This window comes from Sycon ciliatum, chromosome 2 (assembly GCF_964019385.1).
Source record: "Sycon ciliatum chromosome 2, ocSycCili1.1, whole genome shotgun sequence".
In the NCBI taxonomy this organism is placed as follows: Eukaryota; Metazoa; Porifera; class Calcarea; order Leucosolenida; family Sycettidae; genus Sycon; species Sycon ciliatum.
Genome location: NC_088644.1, coordinates 686,958 through 708,539, shown reverse-complemented (window position 1 = coordinate 708,539; position 21,582 = coordinate 686,958). Strand labels below are relative to the sequence as shown.

Below are 21,582 nucleotides of genomic sequence, written 5' to 3'. Positions count from 1 at the left end.
TGGAAGGTGAGGTGGTGGTTCCAGTTGTTTCACAGGATCTGGAGCCAGTCCTGCTCAGTTCGGTTCATGGGCTCAGCGGCCATGGCAACTCCAGTACCATGCATGCCATGCTGCGTAGCCGCTGTTTCTTTATCTCCATGGCTGACAAGTGCCGCCAGTATTGTCGTGACTGTCCTCAATGCTGTGATGCTAGTCATCGTGCTGGTGCGTCAAATGCTTCTACCCGTCGCGACATTCCTGGGAGGCCCTGGAGCGTGGTGCATCTCGACACTCTGGAACTTGGGCCGGAGAAGAGTGGCCGCTTCCATTGTATGTTGGTGTGTGTTGATGACTTCACAAAATGGGCCGAAGTTGTACCGTTGCGACGCCATGATGCCCAATCCGTGGCCGACGCATTCTTGGCGATATGTTGTCGCTGGGGTCCTCCGGATGTCGTACGCGTCGACAATGGCACCGAATTTCAGAATGCTGTGGTCACCGCCCTGTGGAGTCAGTTCCACGTGATAGTCAAGACTGGTGCGGTACGCCACCCACAGTCACAGGGTGCCGTGGAGCGGATGAACCGCACACTGCTTACGATGATGCAGAAGGTCCTGGACACTGGCGACGACTGGCGGTCGGAGCTCGACCTTCTCCTGTACTATTACAGCAATATACCCCATTCAACCACCAGGCTGACACCGATGATGGCGATGACAGCCTGGCAACCACGTGACCTAATTGTGGCAAAGGACCAACCTGCCTGCAAGATGAGCCAGTGGGTCAGTCGGCTCGGTGACAGCACTGCTCGCATCCGTGACCTTATCGAGATGGAGCTATCTGTCCACGATGGTGTTGATGATGAGCACGATCAGCCTCAGCTCTACCACCCAGATGATGCCGTCATGCTTCGTCGTCCCGACCGCAGCCAGAAGTTGTTGTCTCCGTATGAGCCTGGCTGGGTGATCAAGAAAGTTATCAGCCCTTCTACGGTGGTCATTGCATCTGGGCAAAGGGAGAAAGTCGTCAATGTGGACCATATCAAGCCAGCTCCTCGGATCGCTGTAGGTGAAGCACTGGAGGAGCTCGATGTGGCAGATGACTCCGCTCGCCACCAATACACTTTCCGTGACCGTGGGCGACTGGTCATGCCATCCCGTTATGCTGACTAAAATGTCACCTGGCGGAGGGGTGTAATAATCAATATGACTGTCCTGAGGTGACATCTCAGTGTGCTCTGTGCCGTTGTTCCTTGCTGTGTGCTGTTGTTCCTCGTTGTGTGCATTGTGGACATTCTCATGATGTTCACTTGTCTGCTTGTATGTGTCATGAATGATCATTAGTTCATTACCTCCTAGCATGACGTTATTGCGCGCCAAATATGGTTTACCGTGCGCGCGCTCGCGCGCACGCCAATGATGTTGACAATGCTCAGCTTGCATGCGTGACAAGTGGTTCTAGTAGTTGCAGTTGGGAAAGACATGAGGTTCTTGATGGTTTGATCGAGGTGTTGCCGGTTGGCGGTGTTTTGCTCTTTACTCTAAGGCTTTATCGTAACTATTCATTACAACCCAGAGCCGTGTGTGTTGGCTGGTCTGCCACGAGGTTGTGTGCGGGGGTCATTACAACCCAGAGCCGTGTGTGTTGGCTGGTCTGCCACGAGGTTGTGTGCGGGGGTAGTTGAGAGAGAGAGAGAGAGAAAGAGAGAGAGAGAGAGAGAGAGAGAGTGTGTGTGTGTGACTATTACAGGCCTTGAAGGATTTTTCAAGCACTTTCAAGCACTTTCAAGGCTCTGCACAAACCATGCGTCTCATATATAGAGCTGAATGACCACTCACTTCGGCAACTGCTTCGTCCGCTCACTGAACGGGATGCCCGTGAGACTTTTCCCATTCAAGTAGACGACATCATAAACCACAAAACACTGTTGGGCACCTAAACAACAAGAACAAGAATGACGATGACGATGACGACGACGACAACAAAAACAACAACAACATCCACTCATCAACCACTTGTGGTTGTGATGGTCGATATCCTTGCAACTCTCTCTCTCTCTCTCTCTCCTTCCCTCCCTCCCTCCCTGAGAGAGAGAGAGAGAGAGAGAAAGAGAGAGAGACAGAGAGAGAGAGAGAGAGAGAGAGAGAGAGAGAGAGAGAGAGAGAGAGAGAGAGAGAGAGAGAGAGAGAGAGAGAGAGAGAGAGAGAGAGAGAGAGAGAGAGAGAGAGAGAGAGAGAGAGAGAGAGAGAGAGAGAGAGAGAGAGAGAGAGAGGTCCTTACCATCGGGGGCTGCTGAGCCACCTCCGCCTTGAGCAAAGCCAACATTCTTGACATCAACATTGCGCCCTTTGGATCTGACCAATGTAACAAAAATGCACACACACACTCAGACTCAGACATGCCCATCGCTGAAGCGATGATAGCGAACAGCTATGTTAGACATAGCAACTTGTGCTGGGATTGCACCATTCAACAGCTTGCAAGGCTGATGAATTGACCGCCACTAATTTAGTCTGGTATCCACCAGACAGCTGATTGAAGTGACTTTTTCTGGCCAGCGAATCCCTATTTTTTCCTTTTCCTTTTTTTCTTTCTATTTTTCGACACACACACCACACCACATACTCCGGCATACACTGGCTGTTGGTAACCACCCAGGAGAATGAAAGAAGAGCTAGGAGAATGAGAAAGAGAAGAGAGACGTGTGCGACCATAATCGTCGGGAATCGCAACCTCTCGATTGGAAATCGACTGCACATACCACTGCACCATATGGGACACACACACACACACACACACACACACACACACACACACACACACACACATGCACACACACACACGCACACAACAAAGACAAGCCCTAAGACCTGAATTCATACTCGCAGTTTCAGCAGGAAGCAGTGGATAAGCAACGAGAGGGCTTGAAAGCCCAGGAATCCTCGCTATGGTTTGTTTTTACCTAAGCCGTCATGTGTCAAAACTCCCAGACAGGCACATTCGATCAAGCTAGTTATTCATTTATATTACGCTACGCTGCTAGCTTAATTTTCCTTTTCCCTTTTTTTAACACATAGCATGGGATTCGAACCCGCACTATCGCCCTGCATGCATTCCCTCGATACACTTTGCAAACACACACATTCTTCCAAGTTGCTTCACGTTATGATGCTGCGGTTGAACGCCCTATTTGAATATGGTGGCCAGCAGTCTTTGATGGTACGATACGGGACATATACGGGATAGCGCCAGGCATGCCCGACGCCAGAAACAAACAAACAAACACAAACACAAACACACACACACACACCGAGATACAGAACAAAGTGGTGACTGTGGACCCTGGCTAGCGCCAGACGCTACTGAAGTAACGTCTTTTGCATAACTTTGGGAATACACCATGTCATTATTACCACGTGCATGCACTACCTGCACGACCCACACAATATGACAAAATCAGCGTACCAGGATGGCATGTGTAGCTGGCCAGCCACAATTCCTAATTTAGGGCCGTGGTCATACCAATGCAATTCAGCCGTTTGGACGCAGAAGAGCTCGCGTCTCCATGAAAATGACTGAATCTCAGTAACTTTCATGCACTTTTCATAGGTTACAAATAGTGCCTAGCACCGTTCCTACTTTCGTTTCCAGAATTTCGACAGTAAAGTACAATTTACTGACTTCTACTTCAAGATGCACTCGTATCAAAAGAGGATCAATCCTGGCCGAGGCCCTCGCATGACAGAAGGCACAGCAACACTGCAAGCGGGACGCAGTGATCAAAGGTCTGACCAAGACCACCCACTGCGCACCAGTGACTTGTGATCAACACAGACTCAACGCCCCTGACTTACATGAATACTTACATGAAACATTCTCTCTGGGGATGATAGGCCACCATCTCACCATCCAGTATGCATGACCTCACTCCAGACGAGAAACAACCGTGTATGTGCGGCGTGAAAGAGCCTTCAGTGGAACTGGCACCAAAGTTTGCCGAGTAATCCTGCAAACAGGGCATGCAAAAACAACCACTGCCTGAACTTGAGAGACAACTTGAAGAAATAAAAATGATGTACTAAATATAGGTCTAAAGAACTCAAGAAGAGATTACAAGCAACACATGAGTCTAAGCCCAAGCCAACTCCACAACAACTAAGCCCAAGCCAGGGGCGTCGGAAGGTAATTTAGTGCGGTACGGTCAGCCATCTGAAGTACAATTTACTCGTGGGGAGGGGTGGCTGAGCCGAAAAATTTGGAAAATTAGAGCCCAAATCAGTGCATTTTACTGATTCACGGGGTACTTGGGGCAAATAGTGGTACGGTCAATACCGTAGTGACCGTACCGTGTGCTACGCCCCTGCAAGCAAACTGCACAACAACTAAGCCCAAGCCAACTCAAGCCCAAGCAAACTGCACAGCAAGCAGTGCCCGTTTGTTCAGTATATCATCCTATACAGTGATGATGTCATCACCTATACAGTGATAATGTCATCACCTATACAGTGATGATGTCATCACCTATACAGTGATGATGTCATCACCTATACAGTGATGATGGCATCACCTATACAGTGATGATGGCATCACCTATACAGTGATGACGTCATTGCATAACGGCTATACAGTGATGATGCTAATACTTGTATACAGTGATGATGTCCTCACTCTTCACCTATAGTGATATTGTCACTAGTAATACATGTACGGCAATGGCGTCATTACCAATCCAGTGAAGATACCATTACCTACGGAGTCATGACCCATGATGTCATCACATATAAAGTGATATCATCACCTACACAGTGATGATGTCATACCTTTGCATTTCGTGAGAAGTATGCATACACATCACCATCCTTGTGTAGTTGAATACGATCACCATCATACTTTGTCTCCACAACAAACGGCTTGTTTCCCATCAACTTGGGCACCTGAAAAGAAAGCAATAACCATGCACAGAGATACGAAACAGACATAGAATTACCTTTGCATGTAGAATCCTGTGTAGTATGGGGTTACTTCTTATCTACTATTTGATAATATCATTATCATCATGATCATCACCGTCAACACTTTGTGTCTTGAATGTTGAAAATTAGCATCGCGCTCGCACACACACACACATGTTTGCAATAGAGAGGCACAGCAGAGATTGGCATGAGTAGGAGTGCAGCTTTCCAGAAAGTAACAATTATCATCTAGTGACTGACCTGGGTCATCTGTGGTCTGCTGGCTAACATTGGTTTGAACGCAGAGAACAGGGAGACATCAGTGCCTTCTAGACGAGTGGACAGATCATGAAGGTCTTCACAAACCTGCAACCCAAGAGTAAAGTAAAAAAAGAGAGTGAATTATCGTGTCCGTTCCCGAAGGGAACTCACAACGGCCGCTAAACATCCGGTAAACCCTGATGCAGATGCAGCGCCTACCCCCCCCCCCCCCCCCCCCAACACAAGACTACCAGCAGAAAAATCAAATAAGCATGGATAACAAAGTAAGATAAGAAAATAAAAACTTTTCTAAGGATTCGAAAATACCCGATTTTAACCACATACACACTAGCTACTCTGCACACATAACGGGTGTACAAACATTACTAGTAGCATCAACACTCTCTCAACATTCAGAGAGTTTGAGAGAGTTTTGTAGGTGTTCAGATGAGGTAAAACTTATTTTTAAAAATATGACACAAACATTACCATACAAAAAAAACACAGGACAAAGGTCAAGATAAGAACCCAGTAGGCTGATCCACCACAGACATGCTACCCTGAACCACCACAGACATGCTAACCTGATCCACCACAGACATGCTAACCTGAACCACCACAGACATGCTACCCTGAACCACCACAGACATGCTAACCTGATCCACCACAGACATGCTAACCTGATCCACCACAGACATGCTAACCTGATCCACCACAGACATGCTAACCTGATCCACCACAGACATGCTAACCTGATCCACCACAGACATGCTACCCTGAACCACCACAGACATGCTAACCTGAACCACCACAGACATGCTACCCTGAACCACCACAGACATGCTAACCTGAACCACCACAGACATGCTAACCTGATCCACCACAGACATGCTAACCTGATCCACCACAGACATGCTAACCTGATCCACCACAGACAAGCTAACCTGATCCACCACAGACATGCTAACCTGATCCACCACAGACATGCTAACCTGATCCACCACAGACATGCTAACCTGATCCACCACAGACATGCTAACCTGATCCACCACAGACATGCTAACCTGATCCACCACAGACATGCTAACCTGATCCACCACAGACATGCTAACCTGATCCACCACAGACATGCTAACCTGATCCACCACAGACATGCTAACCTGATCCACCACAGACATGCTAACCTGATCCACCACAGACATGCTAACCTGATCCACCACAGACATGCTAACCTGATCCACCACAGACATGCTACCCTGAACCACCACAGACATGCTAACCTGAACCACCACAGACATGCTACCCTGAACCACCACAGACATGCTAACCTGAACCACCACAGACATGCTAACCTGATCCACCACAGACATGCTAACCTGATCCACCACAGACATGCTAACCTGATCCACCACAGACAAGCTAACCTGATCCACCACAGACATGCTAACCTGATCCACCACAGACATGCTAACCTGATCCACCACAGACATGCTAACCTGATCCACCACAGACATGCTAACCTGATCCACCACAGACATGCTAACCTGATCCACCACAGACATGCTAACCTGATCCACCACAGACATGCTAACCTGATCCACCACAGACATGCTAACCTGATCCACCACAGACATGCTAACCTGATCCACCACAGACATGCTAACCTGATCCACCACAGACATGCTAACCTGATCCACCACAGACATGCTAACCTGATCCACCACAGACATGCTAACCTGATCCACCACAGACATGCTAACCTGATCCACCACAGACATGCTAACCTGATCCACCACAGACATGCTAACCTGATCCACCACAGACATGCTAACCTGATCCACCACAGACATGCTAACCTGATCCACCACAGACATGCTAACCTGATCCACCACAGACATGCTAACCTGATCCACCACAGACATGCTAACCTGATCCACCACAGACATGCTAACCTGATCCACCACAGACATGCTAACCTGATCCACCACAGACATGCTAACCTGATCCACCACAGACATGCTAACCTGATCCACCACAGACATGCTAACCTGATCCACCACAGACATGCTAACCTGATCCACCACAGACATGCTAACCTGATCCACCACAGACATGCTAACCTGATCCACCACAGACATGCTAACCTGATCCACCACAGACATGCTAACCTGATCCACCACAGACATGCTAACCTGATCCACCACAGACATGCTAACCTGATCCACCACAGACATGCTAACCTGATCCACCACAGACATGCTAACCTGATCCACCACAGACATGCTAACCTGATCCACCACAGACATGCTAACCTGATCCACCATAGACATGCTAAAACTGACCTTCTTCAAGTTGTTACAGACATTGTACAGTTCTTCAGCATCAGGATGAAACACTTTGAACGCGGACGTTTCGCTCAGGCCAAGCTTCAGCTCCTGGCAACCATTAACAAACAAACAAACAAACACACACACAGTCACATACACACACACACACAAACACAAACACACACATACACACAACCGAAATGGAAACGCAGCACTGCTTTTGACTCATTCGCGGGCTAGATACCCACACGTATAGTTACTGCACTGAATCTATACTGCATAGGAGTAGTTACTGCACTGAATCTATACAGCATAGGAGATGTGCAGACAATAGCCAAACATAATGATGTACAGGTACGCACATGTTGCCAGGAAGCTGCAGACAGTACACAGACTAAACGGATGAGAACTTACTTTCAAGATTATACGAATGAGCCATTTCTGGACACAAATCAGACAAATAAACGAGACAACAGCAAAAAGACAAGAGATTACTGAAGTGTTGGTGCCGCATTGCACGTAATAGAGAGGTTTTGCAGAGCAAACGTTCGCAATGATTTTCGCGTTCCGGGTTGCGAAAACTATTGCGAACGTTCGCGCGAAATTTGTGTTTTGCATGATTTTCGCTCCAAGATAAGACGAAGACCTCTCTAAGGTCACCGGTATGTATGGACTAGTACTACGCACAAGAAATATTTTTCTCAAACTCTCAACCTCGATTTTGAAACAGCTCATCGGTCTCTCCACTGCAGTCTCTCATTTCACGACCATGATCATGACCATTACCATGACAACGACGACCACGACGACGACCATCACCACGGTCAGACCAAACAGTCACAACATAAGAATGAGAGATAAGAGTGTGGTGCGCAATGGTTGCATGATCAAGGTCTACAACTGTACGCCATCTCAGGAAGAGCTTACGGAAAGTGTAGGACGGTCATTTATTAAACCTTGCGACATGCTTGGTCTCTGGCGTTTGTAATGAAAAAAGAAGAGGCTGCTTCAATATGGCCATACCTGCTGCAAGGCAGTGGTCTTGCGCAACATCTGCTGTAGTGCTTGTTTGACTGCCGCCTTGTCTTTGGTTGTGCTGCCGTTGGCAATGTCATCCAAATACCGGTTGACATCAGCTAAAGACAGACTGACAGTGTGGATAATGATAGCAGCAGTGAAAAGCAATGCACCAGGTATGTAGTGAAGGTAAAACAAGCATAAATGCAACTGAACAAAAGTGAACGTGAACAAAAAGACAATATCACAAAACCTATTGATGGATATAACAACTTTAGTGACAACAGGGTCAGAGTTGTAAACAACATGACGAAGAAAGAAAAGAAGAGCATTTCTGCAGTGTCATTCCTTGGCTGAGATACTACGCTTTCATGTTTACAGCTATGAGAGAGCGTGCATGTAATGTCATGTAACCATATGACCAATGCATCGTGTGACCAATGCATCATGTGACCAATGCATCATATGACCAATGCATCATGTGACCAATGCATCATGTGACCAATGCATCACATGACCAATGCATCATGTGACCAAAGGATTATGTGACCAATGCATCGTGTGACCAGTGCATCATGTGACCAATGCATCGTGTGACCAGTGCATCATGTGACCAATGCATCCCATGACCAATGCATCACATGACCAATGCATCGTGTGACCAGTGCATCATATGACCAATGCATCGTGTGACCAGTGCATCATGTGACCAATGCATCATGTGACCAATGCATCATGTGACCAATGCATCGTGTGACCAGTGCATCATGCGACCAATGCATCACATGACCAATGCATCGTGTGACCAGTGCATCATGTGACCAATGCATCGTGTGACCAGTGCATCATGTGACCAATGCATCACATGACCAATGCATCATGTGACCAAGGGATTATGTGACTAAAGGATCATGTGCTGATGATAACAGCTGATCTCACCTTCCCTTGGCTTCACACCGATACTGTAGTACAAAGAATGCCACACTGGCAAAGTCACCGGCATTCTAAAACGCAAAACGGAAGAAAAAGGAAGAAGAAAAAGTCATGAGATCTGGGCAGGTAGAAAGATCACAATCAATGTAAAACAATTTGAAACCACGCTTGATGTAATAGTTCATGCTTCGTGTATCTTGGTTCAAGAGTAGCAGTGCCCTTGACATACCCATACACGTTGAAGAAAGCTGCGTTTGCACTTTTCCCAATCAACAATTCGGAGCAAACTGGGCACATACATTGTAGCTGTGGGGTAAATGTTGATTTCTTTGGAGCCTGCTCTGTTGAGCCGTGCTCATCCTTCCTCCCCATATGCCCTCGCCTACGCTTGGCAACAGCAGTGGCCACTCTTGCCGCTGTTGGGCTGCTGACTGAACATTCGCAAATTTCGCCATGGGTGTGAAATCGCAAAAGAAAGCCGCCGCAAAACGCAGAGCTGTAACAAAATGCTAATGAAATTGACTCCAATCGCAAACATTTCCAGGTGCAAATTGGTCCGTGCACACCAATCGAAAACTAAACCTAGCGCAAACGTTTCCTGGTTTACAGCATGCTCTCACCGCGTGTGTTTTGTGTGTGGCTACACAAGATCTGGTCATAAGCAATAGGCTCAGCGACACACCACGGCGGTATACTGCCCAGGGTATCAGAATGATATACTCAACACACCACAGCATTATACTTTAAAAGCAGAAGTTTTCGGTGGTGTAATATTTTCGGTATTCTCCAAAATCGGCGGTTCGGTAGAGGAAAATTTTCGGTAAAACCCGTTCTCCAGGTAAGTGTGCTAGTACTACATGTATACAGTATCGGTTGTACCGAAATTTTCGGTGCGTTTTAATATCGGTAAAAATTATCGGCACCGAAGTTACCGAAAATAAAACACCACCGAAAATTTCTGCTTTTACAGTACTCTGCCTAGGGTATCACAATACATACTCAACACACTACAGGAGGTTCAGCCATACCACAGGATAGATAGAGAGTAACATACCAGCACTTTGGATTGTGTCTCCTGTTTTACTTGTCATTAGGCCCCTTGCACACTACATAGAAAATCCCATTTTTGTTGCGTTCCTGTAAAAGTTACCATGCAAATGGTCTGCTTTTCGCGGGAAACCTAAAATGTTGCGCAAACGTATTCAGCAAACTCCAGACGGGTATACAAAGGCGCGTTTATGTTTTATTTGCATTTCTGGACTGTAGTTTGCTTTGCACCTGTCCTTCCGTGAGACTTCTTGACTCTTGTCGTCAGCTCTTTTTTCCTTTCGATTTGTTCCTTGTTTTGAGTAGTTGCACGTTGTTTGTTTCCTTCTGTCGCGTTGAAGCTAGTTTGAGAAGACGAAAGTTCAGCATGCCGAAAGTTGTGTTCAATGATGAGATGGAGGGGAAGTTGATCGAGCTGTGGGCACACTACCAGCGGGAGAAAAGTGGAACGATGAAGAAGAGGTCACAGAAGGAGAAAGAGATTGCTGAAGACCTCAATCTGTATGCTAGGAGTGTTGGCCTGGACATGGCATTCGATGGGAAGTCGCAGATCCATGTCGAAGTGATAGCATTTCACCAACACTCGACAAACATTTCTGCAGACCAAGCTCGGAGAGAAAGTTTTAAATTTTTTTAAATTTCCCGCACTATCTCCATGCAGCACCGGTGAGGCGGCAGTTGCCATAGAAAATTGTATGAGTATTTTATTAAAAAGAAAATGTCTTTTCAAGTGTGCAATGGAACTGATCGGGACTTGCTTGAAAGTGACGCATACGCTAAAAGGCAACTTTTTACTTGTACGTAGTGTGCAAGGGGCCTTAGTCCATTCAGAAAAAGATGAGCGCTGGCTCTGGAGAGCTCCCGTATTCGGTGATTTTGTGGTGCACTGTGCAGTGCCGCGAGATTCGAAACTTGAAACAGGGTACAAAAAAGGTACCTCAACTGGGGTCCGAGCAGAAAATGTACTTCGAAATACTGTTATGCAAGTGGAGTGAACGACCTGGATTTTCATGGTTTTTCCCCAATTCAGTGCTTTGGGGGCAAAACCTGGCCGAAATCCTATTCTTGTTATGGCTTGTTCTTTGGAGAAATAGACTTCAAAAACACAATTGGAAGAGCACTCCCTGGGGGATTGCCAAAAAATTGTGACGAAAACTCAAAATTTGACTCATTTATGGCCAAAAGCTAAGATATCATATTTTTCTAAATGGACTGTAGAGAGCGTGGTTGTCATGCTCAATGATATCCAGCAGTATGAATAGTTGAATAACATGTTGCACCAGCCCACAGCAAGGCAGGGTTTACATGAAGTAGTCTTCTCCCCCTGGCCCACGCCACACAACAACGCAAACTCTTGGTTGTATCTTCAATACTAAGTATGTATTATATCAACAAATGACGAGGGCGCAGGAGGAGAGAGACAAAACGACTAGACTGAAAACGACGACGGGAAAAGACACCCGGGAAAAGACTCGAAGAAACAACCAAGAACAAGCAGTAATATTGCGACGACAAATCGGGACGACCAATCAGGGACCAATACGTACAGAACACATGACCAAGACCAAGACAACCAGACCACGGACGAATCACACATGACTCTCATTCCCAGACCAAACTAGCACTGCGCATGTACAGCATTCACTTGACAGTCACTCTCACACAGACGGAAGCACATCCTCACACTCTGACAACGCGTACTCTTGCATGCACCACATACCATAAACGTCACACATCACACCATACTCGCACGTACACTTAGACCATACTAGTATATGACATCGGACACTGGACTCTACCAGACAAGAACCAAATACAACAACATGCGTAAATCATAGTCGAACAGAAATCCGCAACATACAGGTCTGGTGCTGGAAGGCAACCAGTTACCAGCACTAGCCGACTCTCAGCAACACGTTCCTCCGCTGTTAGCTCAGCAACACGTTCCTCTGCTGTTAGCTCAGCAACACGTTCCTCCGCTGTTAGCTCAGCAACACGTTCCTCCGCTGTTAGCTCAGCAACACGTTCCTCCGCTGTTAGCTCAGCAACACGTTCCTCCGCTGTTAGCTCCAATATACCTCTGAAAGCCATTGGCTTCAGCATTGTACTGCCAATAACACCAACAGCAGCAGCAGCAGGGAAGGCGACGGTAGCAGCAGCAGCATTGGCTACTCACCGATTTGGCAGACCTGGGAGCCTTGTACTGCAGCAGTTTCTGTGCATCCGGGCTGTCTTTGCCCAGGCCAATGATCTCGATGTAGTACTTAGCTAGAGTCACCTAAAGCAAGGACACAATGAGAACAAAAAGAGAAACTATATTTGCTATATTCACTTGGGTGCCACAGTGGGTTGGTCAGACCATGATTGAGATACAAAAGGTACCTGGTTCAAGTCCTGCCTGGGAGCTGTTTTTCAACCATGCTGCTACCCACAGTCAACTGGGAACTTGTGACCAGGCGCAACGGGTACATGGATGCGGCTACTGGGGTCTTTCTTGGCACTTGTGCCAGTGGTTGTGAGACTTACCCCCTCACCCCCACCGTTAGGCGCTGCATCTGCCGCTGGGTTTTGCCGGATGTTAGCGGCCGTCGTGAGTTCCCTTTGGGAACGGACATGATAATTTACTTATTCATTTGGGATATTGTGTGTTGCTCCCTACGTGGGAGCTTGCGCTATTCCTGCCAATTGTGTATTGAGCAGGGAGAGGTGCTTTCTTGCAGGTTTGCCGAGTGGAAGGTTCGATGGACTTCTCGTGTGCTCTAGATGGCAGTCGTGAGTCAGTCAAGTGAGAATTCAAGTCGGCAGGAATAGCGCAAGCTCCCACGCAGGGAGCAACACACAATACTCCAAGTATCGCCGAAGTTGCACCAACCTCTTCTTCCAATTCATTTGAGATGTATTAGAATTATTCCAAACAAATGTGACTATGACTGGCAGGATTCCAAGGAAGGAACCCAGCCAGCTACAGACCAGCAATAAGCACGGCTACACCCTTCGCTTTAGCTACAAGCAATGAATATGTGCACTAGTCAAACAGCAGAGACTGTTCAGCATTTTCTTCAAACTTGGAAACTCGCCCAACTATCCCAGGCCATAGTATGAGTAGAACAGTTCATGTGTGAGTGTTCACTTCATGTGTGAATGTTCATTTCATGTGAGAGTGTTCATTTCGTGAGTGATCACTTCATGTGTGAGTGTCCACTTCATTTCGTGAGTGATCACTTCATGTGTGAGTGTCCACTTCATGCAGTGTGCGGGAGAGGGACTAGACTACCGTAGAACCCCCGGATAAGCCCACCCACGTGTAAAGACCATGCTCGCGCATAAGCCCAGGCTAAGTTCGAACCAGGCTAAGCTTCATTGCACAAGACTACAAGCCCATGGGACTAGGTCGTACCATGCACGTAGTACATGTACGGTTTTTTGTTTTTTTTTGTACATTTCAAGTTCAATCACAGTGGTTTTCAGCAATGTACATGTACTTCTCACTTCATTGGTACTTTTGTCAATAGCACACTTTTGGTGTTAGGGTATAAGCCCATGTTCTCGTATAAGCCCACCGAAACGTCCATGTGAAACAGATAAGCCCATAGGCGTATGCGCAGGATTCTACCGTACTTTCAAGTTTCAAGTTGACTACACAACACCGTGTATACAGTTAGCTATGTTGTGAAAGTACACCCAAAGTCTACCCCATTGTATAGGACTACAGTACTACAGTACTACAGTATTACACAGTGACCGGACCGGACACACTCCAAATCACTCATGTTATACCTTGCTTGCACAACTGATATCATACTTCCATACCATTATTCTCGTCACCATGAGGCTTATCCTTACACCCAACCCTAGTGTATATAAGCGATTCACCGCCAACATTGGAGCTCGCGCTATTCCGCCGACTTGACTTGACACTTGACTGACTCACAACTGCCACCCAGAGAACATGAGAAGTCCATCGAACCTTCGACTCGGCAAACCTGCAAGAAAGCACCACTCCCTCAGCCTACTCAAGCTCAACTGATGAGGGGTGAACTCCCCGAAACACTGTGTATTGAGCAGGGAGTGGTGCTTTCTTGCAGGTTTGCCGAGTCGAAGGTTCGATGGACTTCTCGTGCGCTCTGGATGGCAGTCGTGAGTCAGTCCAGTGTCAAGTCAAGTTGGCGGAATAGCCCGAGCTCCAGTGTGGGAGCAAACCCATTCCTAAAAAATCATCGCCGAAGTCGCAACGACTATTTCGCACTGCCAACATGTCGATAATAATAATAAGTATGATATAATGCTGTTAGGTACCTCCTCCCATATCTTTTCTAGCTGGCCTGCATGCACTCGCGTACTCACCTTTTGTCTCCTTTTGTTCCGTTGGCCTGGGTAGCTACTTCCGCGCCCATAATTGCCATAGCTACCCAGGCCCTTTATCTTGCTGTTCCGACTTGATCTCTTTCTCTTTCTCACTCTTCAATGTAGTCGTTTCGTTCGTCTTGGTCTCTTGTCTCGTCGTCTATAATAAAAGTCGTTCCCACTAACTTGTTCCCGTTGTCCGTTGTAATGTCTGGAGAATATGTCGTCAGTTGTCCTTTTTCATACTCAACATTGGCGCCCGACTATTGATCACCCACGACCCTGAGATCATCCCATGCCCAGTCGTCCTCAACCGCCATTCGTCTCGTCTATGTCAACCTCGTCTCGTCCATGTCCATCTCGTCTTGTCTCCAACCTCGTCTCCTCTCCAACCTCGTCTCGTCTATGTCAACCTCGTCTCGTCCATGTCAACCTCATCTCTTCTATGTCAACCTCGTCTCGTCTAAGTCATGCAGGTCAGCTACTTTCTTTATTTCTCTTTTTCTTTTTCATCCATCCTTCGTCGTCAAATTTATTTTCAGTTTATTTTATTTTGTGATTTTTGTAGTGTGTGTGCGCGCGCGGGTGTCCTTCATTAATATTAGGGGTCCGATCATGGTGAGCCACGTTCTTTTATTTAGGTCGTATATTAAAGTGTAACTAGGCCGTTTTAGCTGTGCAAAATACTAGTAATGAGAATACAATTTAGGTTCCTCGTCAAACTCCAATAGTTATTTTTGTGCCATTTTTGAAGGGGCGTTTGGGCCCGCCGTTATCGGCAATGTACACACTATAAGTAGTACAGGAACGTTGTAATGATCTGTAGTGCATTTTTAGTATACACTTTTGTGAGGCCCGTGCGTTGTGTGTGTGTTTTTTTGTTTTGTTTTTGTTTTTCTTCTTCTCTTCTTCCTCGGTCATTGTTTCTCTCTATTTTTCTCATCGTCTTATTATTTCCCGCGAGGTCGCGGTTCTTTTTTCACTCAGGGGAGGTATGTTAGGTAACTCCTCCCGTACCTTTTCTAGCTGGCCTGCATGCACTCGCGTACTCACCTTTTGTCTCCTTTTGTTCCGTTGGCCTGGGTAGCTACTTGCGCGCCCATAATTGCCATAGCTACCCAGGCGCTGTATCTTGCCGTTCAGACTTGATCTCTTTCTCTTTCTCACTCTTCAATGTAGTCGTTTCGTTCGTCTTGGTCTCTTGTCTCGTCGTTTATAATAAATGTCGTTCCCACTAACTTGTTTCCGTTGTCCGTTGTAATGTCTGGAGAATATGTCGCCAGTTGTCCTTTGTCCTACTCAACAGTGCTAACAGGTGAGCAGTGCATGGTTGTACATGTGATTGTAGTCTGTTGTCTGTAGTCATGTACTCTTACCTCTTTCATTCCGTACGGCAGACGATCTCGATCACATTGAGGTAGTAACAATCTCATGCCAGCATACAGGCTGTCATCCTGTTCATACACACACACACATGCACGCACGCACACACACACACACCACACACACACACACACATACACGTGCACACACGCACATACACACACATACACACACACAAAATACACAGAATACACAACATAAACATCACACTCATGGATATAGCGTTGCCTAGTCCACAAGCTATGCTAGACGTGGCAACTTGTGCTGGCATTACACCATTCAACAGCTTGCAAGGCTGAGGAACTGACCACTCCCATTTTTAGCAGCAAGCAGTTTTCTTTATCTTTTATACACACACACACACACACACACACACACACACACGCACACACACACACACACACAGACAGACAGACACACACACACACACACACACACACATAGACACACACACACACACACACACATACACACACACAAACACACACACCATGTACACACTCAGACTCAGACATGCCCATCGCGGGAGCAATGATAGCGAACAGCTATGTTAAACATAGCAACTTGTGCTGGGATTACTGTAAAAGCCATTATTCTAACGAGGCGCATGTATAACGCTTTCCCAAAATTGACTGGTTTACGTGTACCAAAGGTAACGATTCTGTCTCATTCTCAACGCTCAATAGGGCAGTATATGTATCAATTTCTGCATAACGATTTCTATTTTAACGACAGATTTCTCCTCGTTAACCCGTTAGAGTTATCACTTCGTATAATTATATGGCTTTTACAGTACACCATTCAACAGGTTGCAAGGCTGATGAATTGACCGCCACTAATATTAGCATGGTCTACACCACACAGCTGATTGGAGTGGCTTTTTCTGGGCAGTGAATCCCTATTTTTCTTTTCTTTTTTCCACACACACACACACACAGGAGAGTGAACCGTTTTCATCAAATGGAGTGAAGGAGGGAATGGGGCGAGGGGTGAGAGCACACAGACGGCCAGTGTTGAGTCGCTACTGGCAGCTGTTTGGCTGGTTAGTCACCCGGAGCTCCGTCAACGCGGGCATGGAGCTAATGCGAGCGCGTGGCCGAGGTTGCGCTGACTAGTTGGCGGCGGCTAGCCGAGCTCGACAACGTGCATGGCCTCAATAACGGAACTGCCACCCCAACACCGGCCACGCAACAGCTGCAGCATGTTGAAGTTTTCCTTATTCGTCCTGCCAATGTGTCATGCTAGTAATGTCTTTTTCCAGAACGTTCGAACCTTTTGAAAATGGTTTACCCATGTTGTTTAGTTTTCGACGTGGTTCTCGGCGGTAGTTTATAAGTAGAATTGTACTATCATGTACAGATCATGTACAGTATACTCGTGTTATGTCGCTTTGCCACTATGTACGGTCAGCTGTCATGATTCCTGTATTCATCCGTTTTTCCAGTTTTATTTGTCGAAGTAAATAGTTGACATTTCGTGTGTTTTTAGGACTGTCTCATTACATTTATATTCCTTTTGCCTATTCTGCAGTTGCACACGTGTGTTCACCTCATTGGCCCGGCTCGTTCCTCGTTTCTTTTGTTCATTTGGCTTATGCGAAGACTAGCCAAGCTTGCTTGGTGATGTCAACGTGAACAAGCGTATAATAATTGGTGGTTTAGCGTGTGCGCTAAGCCCTGTTAACGAACGTGGAACATCTACCACTCATACTTAGTCTGATGATCATGCATCTGATTATGATGTCATTGCTATACATGCGCATGCGCAGCGCGCGCCACTCTCCCACGCATGCATTCCAAATCTTGCTTTAGAGAGAGAGAAGGAGAAAAGAGAGACTCCTTTGTCACTTTTGCTTTCTGACGACTTGACTGTTCACTGGTTTGTCCGTCAGTGTCAATTTCCCCTTCCCTCCCAACCCCATTCGACTGGGGATCACTATCTCTCCGTCACTGTCACCATAATTTCCTCAATAACAGTGTCAGTACAACTCTTGTCAATATACTTATATCGGGTGAGGGCAGTCTATCTCCGCAGCTGGCTCATTTCAATCACTACCGGTCGCAGCTCCTGCCCACGGCAGGCCGACCGTCTCTCGTTCACACTCTGTGTGCTACAGGTCACAGCTCCTGCGCAGAGCAGGCCGACCTGTCTGTCTCTCTCTCACACACACTATGTGTGCACCGGGTCACAGCTCCTGCGCAGAGCAGGCCGACCTGTCTTTCTCATGCACGCCAGCTGCTCCGCCCAATATCCCTGATATGCCAACCAGAAAACAATGTGTTCTGAGCCGGGTGCATGCCTGTATGTGGAGAGTGCGTTAAACGCGCGCACACACACACACACACACACACACACACACACACACACACACACACACACACACACACACACACACACCACAACATATACGCCAGCATGCACTGGCTGTTGGTAACCACCCAGGTACCAACAGTAAAGTACCGCCAGAGCGCCCCACCAATCGTCCTTTCGTGGTCGCTCTGGGGAGGCAGAGTGGCCGCGAGTGTGTGAGGTGGTCTGTACTGGGGTCATGAACACACCTACGCAGCGACTGTCACAGTGAAGCAACAGCGGCGTAGTAAAGGCAAATTCCATGGTGTTTGTGCTGGCTGCAGCGCTGGGCACTGCAGTTCACATGACTCACCGTACAAGTAAAATGCGACACAACCCCAATGTTGCAAAAACAGAATGAACCCCGTACGACTTCAGTCGCACCTCACCATACGACGTCCACTTCTATGGCCGGAAACGAGAGTCCTCTTTCTGCACTTCAGGGTGGGGCGTTCTCGCGAGACGGGGCGCTCTGGCGGTACTTTACGGTATATCTTTTTTACTGTAATAAAAAGTTATCCCTAAATTGACTTTTTACTTCGACGTTGTCGTTGTATTGGGTTTGCATTCATGAGTTTAAATTGCCCGTGAAAGATGTACATCAAAATGGCATCATATTACTTACCACTTTGGTAGAACCATGAAGAGACTTGTGCAGCTCTCTCCATTTGCTGAAGAAATTCTTCACCAAATCCTTCTTCTTATCAGTTCCACTGACTTTGCAGATCTTCTCACAAAGAGAGCATACAGCTTCAAAGGGAATTCCAGCAGCTACTTCAGTGGGTCTCTTCGCTGCCATTTCTTCTAGGGTTCTCACAGCACTTTATCTAGGACGTAACGTTGCAGGTGTTCTTGCAATAATAATATTATTATGAGCAAAAGCATTGACTATGTAACTATTTGATGTCCGCAACGACTGCGTAAACACCGCTCGCTACTTGCATTGATCTTCAATGGCACGACGCATCATGACCATTCTTCAGGCCAAACTAATTATTTTACTTGGCAGGCCAAACCTGATAACCACAACACTGATATCCATGCATGACCAGTCAGGGAGATGTCCTATCTAGGACATCGCACTCTGAATGAGTCTGATTGGTTACCTGTCCCAGAGTTGTCATGGAAGCGAAGGTCGCGCACACGCGATGAAAAGAAGTGCTGCGTGAGCATTTCTGAATGTATGTGGAGGATGCACGATCGTAATGGCGATGGATTGGTCAAGTTTGAGGGAATAGGCGGAGAATATCAGACATCGGCGGGGATTGAGGTAGTGTATATTCGATTCTCCATCGAATACCCGACCGAATGGCCGTTTTCGTTTGGGGATTTCATGTGGGGTTTCTCGTAGCCACGCGGCACTTCTTTGGAAACGATTGGTTCTAATTTTGAATATTTTGCCTTTGGAATGTTTCTTCACCATGTTCACGCCCCGTGCGTTCATTTCGCCCCAAACCTGGCCATGCAGAGGAGGAAGACGAGCCAGCAGGCGCTAGGCCCGTAAATTACTGCCTGGAGGATATTATTTGGCCAAAGCTTGCTGTTGGCGTTTTTGATTTCTTGGATACGACAGCTCTTGGCTAAAACTGGACCTTGGACGGTCTTTCTTGGATATCAACCCAGGACGTGGTGGTCATGGACGTATCGCCATCGCTTTCAGCCAGATCCTTCTGCTGCCTGAAGCCAATGGCGAAAGTAAAAACTTTATCGCAGCAGCAGCTACTGCTCTGCTGAAAGTGCGAACACAAATTGCTTCGCCAATCCTCTTGTGCACTTGCAATTTTCAATGCGACCAAAACGATTCGCTTGCCAGTTCCTTTGTCCAGGCGTACTCCACAACGAGGAAAATAAAATTCGTGAAGGTAAGAGGCAAGATACGAATCTCGACCCGCTTGAGGCAAGCCGCCAGGAGAACGACAACTATAATAATTACTTTTGAGACGAAAGGCCTTCGTTGCGTTTGTTTTGAGTGCGACATGTTCATCTTCCTCGGACGCGAGTCACGTGTCACGATTACTATGGGAACAGCATAGTATGTATGCTGGGGCATGCTGGGTTCCGTGATGTCCTATCTAGGACATCACCAGGACTGATGACAAGGACATCCAGCCAATCCGAACAAGTCCAAACACATTTTGAACATGATGAAGATGACGATGCTGCTCATGGCCCGCGCCGCGGCGCAGCAAAACAATATGCACACCGCAACTATGATGTCATCTTTCGTTGAAGCGCAAAAAAAGAATTATAATTATTATTATTTTTGTCATGAAAAGGTTTGTCACATGCACAACACGAAAAAGTGTTGGTCCCCAACTGCCCAAGTCAAGGGACCAAGGCCAAGAAAACTTGGCAGGAAGGTGGAATGCCTGACCTGTGAAGGCACGAGGAAGAATGTTCTTGAGGAGCTCATGTCGTTTGCTCCTCAGTAAATCATGCATCGCCCGTGCTTGCTCATCCGTCGGCGGCGGGGACTTGGCTAATAGTAAAGCTTTGCCGGATGTAAAAACTGCGTACAGCAGAGTGTTGAAGGATTTGAACGCCATCAAAGCTAGCAATGACACTGTGGATCTGGAGAAGTTTGAGCGTGCATTACGCCTCGCGGCGTATTCTCCTGCTCTTAAAAGTGCGAAGGAGAGGATCGAGCTTGTAAAGGCGTGCACAGACCTGGCAGAGCACAGAAACATCGATCTGTCGGTCAAGCAGCACAACTTCATACTGCAAGCTTATGTAGTAGCGGAGTTCCCCTTCTCTTGTAGTGGCTACCTGTTGTCGATGCAACAGAGTTCAGTGGAACCCAACAATGACACGTTCCAGTTGTGTGCATTGGCGGAATGTGCAGCAGGCAATGTGGATGCTGTGCTGGACTTGATTGAGAGGATGAAGGAGCGGAGCATGAAGGTCAGAGAGATCGTGTATGCTGGCCTCATTGAGTCGTACTGTCGGTTGAAGCGGCACAAGGAGGCTTTTCAGACTCTGGACGCGTTACT

At 47.1% G+C, this 21,582-nt stretch overlaps 1 protein-coding gene across 2 annotated transcripts in view; it reads right to left on the bottom strand.

Moving 5' to 3' along the window:
- The window catches only part of LOC135808173 (DNA ligase 4-like), a 52,467-nt gene extending 32,829 nt beyond the window's left edge, over window positions 1-19,638 (bottom strand). For both annotated transcript variants that reach the window (XM_065321326.1, XM_065321325.1), the window contains exons 1-12: window positions 19,218-19,638; window positions 16,237-16,314; window positions 12,693-12,794; window positions 9,476-9,540; window positions 8,543-8,666; window positions 7,934-7,960; window positions 7,535-7,627; window positions 5,193-5,297; window positions 4,800-4,913; window positions 3,846-3,985; window positions 2,260-2,333; window positions 1,818-1,914 (exon numbers count right to left, since the gene is read on the bottom strand). In XM_065321326.1, the coding sequence (XP_065177398.1) occupies window positions 1,818-1,914; window positions 2,260-2,333; window positions 3,846-3,985; window positions 4,800-4,913; window positions 5,193-5,297; window positions 7,535-7,627; window positions 7,934-7,960; window positions 8,543-8,666; window positions 9,476-9,540; window positions 12,693-12,794; window positions 16,237-16,314; window positions 19,218-19,391 (1,193 nt within the window). In that variant the 5' untranslated portion in view covers window positions 19,392-19,638. The remainder of the gene's footprint in view (window positions 1-1,817; window positions 1,915-2,259; window positions 2,334-3,845; window positions 3,986-4,799; window positions 4,914-5,192; window positions 5,298-7,534; window positions 7,628-7,933; window positions 7,961-8,542; window positions 8,667-9,475; window positions 9,541-12,692; window positions 12,795-16,236; window positions 16,315-19,217) is intronic.
- Window positions 19,639-21,582: the final 1,944 nt, after the last annotated feature.